The sequence below is a fragment of the Pan paniscus genome, chromosome 9 (genome assembly GCF_029289425.2).
Source record: "Pan paniscus chromosome 9, NHGRI_mPanPan1-v2.0_pri, whole genome shotgun sequence".
Taxonomy (NCBI): Eukaryota; Metazoa; Chordata; class Mammalia; order Primates; family Hominidae; genus Pan; species Pan paniscus.
In genome coordinates, this window is record NC_073258.2 from 51,595,494 (window position 1) to 51,597,845 (window position 2,352).

The following is a 2,352-nucleotide window of genomic DNA, read 5'->3' on the forward strand; positions in this document are numbered from 1 at the left end:
AGTATCCCAGCAAAAGTCTCCCGGCTGGCCAGTCCCAGACAGGTTTCTTGTGTGGCAGCTTCTATCCAGCTACCATGAACTAGTTCTGGCCCAAGACTACCCAGTGAACTTCTCCACCATCCAATGGGCAGCAACTACACTTTCTCCAAGATATTGGAATCTCAGCCTTGGGAAGGAAGCCCAGCTCCCAAAAGTGTTCCCTTCTTAGATACTCGTTTCTCAGTCACAGGGCATTCTTTACTTCTTTATAGTTAATCCCTCGATATAATTAATAATTTTATGTAAATTTGCAATGCTCAAATCGGGGAAGCTGTGTGATCTGTCTCCTGATTGAACCCCAGCTGATACAATATGGAAAAAACTTAATATAATGCAGTCTTGCGGCATTAGATGAACAGAACATCTTTTTACAATATGACCAACATATTGTGAGCAATAAAATTTACAAAAGAAAGTATGTATATATTAAGCCAGAGTCCAAATTAAAGAAATATCATTAAACATGTAAATTTCAATAATCAGCAGTAACCAACAGCTTAATGTTATATAATAAGATTATTTTAATATCAATCTAATATTCTACATTTATACTTTTTAGCATCTAGAGATGTTTCAAGTTTCCAGGCAATTGATGAATATGTATTAATTAAAAAGCAATAGTGGTGATGACAAGAGTGTAGGATAACAGACAGTAAGCTTTACAGTCCAAGCTTTAGCTTTATGCTTTACTGACTATCTGCAAGCATTAGGCAGCCCCTTGTTAGAGTTGACATATTCATCTACAAATCAAGAAGCTTAAATACCGATTACCTCTATGTTGAGTGCTCAATGGTCTTATTTAATCATTATCTGAAGTCACTTTTTTTCTCCAAAGCTTCCTTATTGCACTTTTTACCTCAGCATTTCTGAGTGTGTAGACCAAGGGATTTAACATTGGGGCCACCATAGTATAAAATACAGCAACAGCTTTATCAATGGGCAGAGTGGTCACTGCGCGCAGATACACAAATATACAGGGCACAAAGAATAAGACAACTACTATGATGTGAGAAATACAGGTGGAGAGGGCTTTACACCTCCCCTCCAAGCTATTGTTCTTTAAAGATCTCAAGATGATCACATAGGATACCACCAAGATAAGGAAGTTTAATAAGCAGATAAACCCACTGTTCACAGCAACAAAGAGACCAAGGGTATGAGTGTCTATGCAAACAAGTTTTAACAATGGGTACAAGTCACACATGAAGTGGCCTATGACATTGGGGCCACAGAAGGGCAGCCATACTGTAAAGAGAATCTGAATAGTTGCATGAAGAAATCCTCCCATCCAGGCCACTGCCACCAGAAGAATGCACAGGCTATGGCTCATAATGGTTGTGTAGTTCAGAGGTTTGCAGATGGCCACATAGCAGTCACAGGCCATCACTGTCAGCAGGATGATCTCAGTAGCACCAAAAATGTGTTCTGCATAGGCTTGAGCCATACACCCATTAAAGGAGATGATTTTCTTCTCATGAAAGGAATCCACAATCAACTTAGGAGCTGAAGAAGAAGAATAAACTGTGTCTATCAAAGAAAGGTGGGTCAGGACAAAGTACATGGGGGAGCTCAGAGCCTGGCTGGTGGTAATGGTAACCACAATGAGCAGGTTGCCTGAAAGTGTTATCATGTAAAGAACCAAAAATACTACAAACGTGACTTTCTCCATTATGGGGTTCTGTGTAAGACCTATTAAAATGAATTCAGTCACATTCTTTTTCTTCTCCATCTATGTAGTGTGGGTGATAAAACCTCCAGGAAGGAATATTTTACCTTTAGAAAAAAGAAAGGAAAAAAAAGAAGCATAAAAGAATCAAATAGTCCAAAACTTTGCCTTTTCATTGCTCTGCCATCTCACAGATGATTCCTTCTCTTCCCAAAACTCTCTAGGAATAGGTACCCGTAAACTTCTCTAGCTGACTTCTTAGTTTTTTATTAGCCTGACCTCAAAAATATTCTTAGAAGACATGGGACACCCAGAAGAGAGAGATTCCATTTCCTAGAGTGTAGTTGTTTCAAAACTTCACTTAGACATCAATATGATGAATTAATGCATTCATTAGAGGTAATAGTTTTGGAGACTAATAAGACTTTAAAATGTGTATATGAAATAACATGAACTAAAAACCATAAAATAGTCTGTATATCTTAATTATAATTATGCAAGTATTCCATAGGTTAAAAGTTAGTGATAATAGTTATGGATTTAGTATTGAAGATTATAGGTTTTATAGGTATATTTTAGTAATAAAATTTGACTTCAAAAATTTTAGTTATAAAATTTTATATAGGTTTTGTTTTACCTATGGTAAA

General features: G+C 36.8%; 1 protein-coding gene across 1 annotated transcript; it reads right to left on the minus strand.

The window, feature by feature from the left end:
* Nucleotides 1–739: 739 nt before the first annotated feature.
* Nucleotides 740–1,871, minus strand: LOC100982084 (olfactory receptor 4C12). The gene has a single exon (XM_003815826.4). It carries the CDS (start codon nucleotides 1,766–1,768, stop codon nucleotides 839–841), a length of 930 nt encoding a protein of 309 aa, XP_003815874.3. The 5' UTR covers nucleotides 1,769–1,871; the 3' UTR covers nucleotides 740–838.
* Nucleotides 1,872–2,352: the final 481 nt, after the last annotated feature.

What these genes read in the sequence shown, in the direction of transcription:
- LOC100982084 (XM_003815826.4), bottom strand. Translation starts at nt 1,768, where the DNA reads ATGGAGAAGAAAAAGAATGTGACTGAATTCATTTTAATAGGTCTTACA.